The 2,500-nt window shown below is 38.0% G+C and overlaps 1 protein-coding gene across 2 annotated transcripts in view; it reads right to left on the reverse strand.

Moving 5' to 3' along the window:
* LOC138014576 (FERRY endosomal RAB5 effector complex subunit 3-like) overlaps positions 1 to 2,500 on the reverse strand; it is a 21,797-nt gene that overhangs the window by 6,376 nt on the left and 12,921 nt on the right. For both annotated transcript variants that reach the window (XM_068861686.1, XM_068861685.1), the window contains exons 8-9: positions 1,843 to 1,961; positions 338 to 520 (exon numbers count right to left, since the gene is read on the reverse strand). In XM_068861686.1, coding sequence (XP_068717787.1) covers positions 338 to 520; positions 1,843 to 1,961 — 302 coding nt within the window. The remainder of the gene's footprint in view (positions 1 to 337; positions 521 to 1,842; positions 1,962 to 2,500) is intronic.

Genomic DNA, 2,500 nt, shown 5'->3' on the forward strand with positions numbered 1-2,500 from the left:
CGGGAAAATTAGAACCCAACTTCAGTGGCTTCACAGCTCAGTAGGTTAGAGCGTCGCACTGGTATCGCAAGGTAATGGGTTCAAACCCCGTTTAAGTCCTGAATTTTTCAGGCTTCTCTTCGCAATTGCTAAAATTGCGTCCATAAAGTTCTGCAAGGATCATAGTTTTACTTGAAGAAGTAATCTCTTACCAACATATAAGATCAAGAATACCTTGAAAATCAAGCTTGCAGTGCTGTGGACAGAGGTGTTACCGAGCAAATAATAATTATTGGCTCACTAACTGTCTGACTAATATATTTAACCCCAATGAACATTGTACCAATACCTGACTAACCTGTGTTGAGAGTAATTGGTCGAAGAGCAACATCAGCACCTGCTTGCTGTTGCTGTTGATGACTGCTTGCAGTAGATTTGGAGTGTTCTCTCCTCTCAAAACTTTGTTGTATTAAACACAACTGTTTGTCAAGATCTGGAAAATGGAATTCCGTGCCTGATTGCTGACAGATCTTGGCAAAGTCTATAATGAATCAAAAATAATTTAATGTTGATCTTACTTCAATTCTCAGTTGAGTACGACACTAGGGAAGTTGGTGACAAAGTTTCAGTGTCAAAGTTACCATGTTGTCAAGGGCAATTTCCTTCGTTTCCAAGAGTAACTTTTAGGGCCTTGACGTCACGAGCAATGAGCCCCCAAAAATCTACAAATTGTAACAGTTAAATTCAAACTGGTGACCATTACCAGATAAAATGACACCAAACCCTGAAAAGTCATCCTTGGAAACGAACCACGTTGCCCTTGACAACATCGTAACTTTAACGCTGAAACTTTGTCACCAAACTTCCCTTGTGTCATACTGAACTGGGAATGAGTATGATTTCAAACCTTAGAGTTAACGTCATTTGCATGTTTTTTTTTTCTTTCTTCTTTTTTACTTTTTTTTTGTTTTCTTTGCCATCAATTTTACCAAGATGACTGAGCATTACAATACTGTTGCTTAACTGCTCATTAATCCCAGCTGCATCAACACTAGAATGCTTCAATGATTAAGGAGGGATTAGGTTAAGCGCTGTCTAAACATGATGCACCCATTTACAACCATACGCGTGAGTTTAAAGTCAATAACTACTGTATGTTACCACAAGGAAAGGTTTTGTCTCCTTGACAAGTAGCTAGGTCTGAAGGGATGCTATGTGATTGTTAGTACCAGCTTTTCAGGAATATGTGATCTTAAATTGATGAGAGGGGTTTGGGGACTCTTCATAACGTTTATTACAGGGTCTGTTCCTCATTATCATGCAATCCTAGACATACTGTAGCTGCTTCACAAAGCGAGCCAAACCTTCATGCTATCTGTACATACACATGGTTTTGGTTGTCAAAATAAGCCGGCAACTGGCGCATTTCACCGGCTATTTTGAATACTGCGCCGGTTACTCCGAATGTTAGGAGATCAGTTCTGAGCGTGATATTGGAGAAATAAATGGAAATAGCCGCCTACTTTTTGGATGGAACCTCCTACTCAAAAACCTACTGACAACCCTGCATACAAGATCAATCACTTTTTTTAAGTTCAACAAAAATTACAGGGAAAATGTCCCCGTATGAAGCTGAATCTTACACGAGAGAACAACATTTGGGACTGCACAGATTAAGAGTAAACCTGAAGCGAGCCAAACCTTCATGCTATCTGTACATAAAAGATCAATCACTTTGCTTTTTTTAAGTTCAACAAAAATTACAGGAAAAATGTCCCCGTATGAAGCTGAATTTTACATGAGAGAACAACATTTGGGACTGCACAGATGAAGAGTAACAAATAAGATCCTTGATGATCTTACGTTTCATCATTCCAGAGTAAGTGTTAATTCTATCCTCAACCAATAAAATCACCCCTGTAAGTGTCTCAGAGTATAGCGACAGAGCTGTTTGGATTCTGTGAGGTTGTGACAATACTGATCTAAAACAGAAAAGGAACGAGGAGAATTTCAGCGTGGAAACTGAAACTACATGTACATGTACTTGTATATGTTGCAGGTCATTAATTTTGTTCCTTACGTTAATTTGCAACCAAGTTGTTTGAACCTATGTCAGTTTGGGGAAGGTCACAGGTCATTGTTTTACAAAATTAATACAGATAGTATCCTAAACATTCATGAAAGCTAACCTTAAGCATAAAAACTATTAGGCCTTTAGAAACAAAAGTTTTTAGGCCTAATGTTAGCATTATTTTGTAAATGGTTAGGTTGTTTCTGCATTGGTAAAATAATGACCTGTGGCATGTGTTTTGTACCTGCCCCAAACTGACTTAGGTTGAAACAAAATGAACAATTTTGGTTGCAATTTAACCTAAGGAACAAAATGACCTGCAAAATGGCAACGGTCGCTTATAGCGCCTCAACATGGCTGGACAAGCAATGATTATTGTGTTGCAGGAATGGTGATTAATACAGAAAATATTTTACTAGTAATTTATTAAACATACTCATGATTAGAACT

The sequence above is a fragment of the Montipora capricornis genome, chromosome 8 (assembly GCF_036669925.1).
Source record: "Montipora capricornis isolate CH-2021 chromosome 8, ASM3666992v2, whole genome shotgun sequence".
NCBI classification, from domain to species: domain Eukaryota; kingdom Metazoa; phylum Cnidaria; class Anthozoa; order Scleractinia; family Acroporidae; genus Montipora; species Montipora capricornis.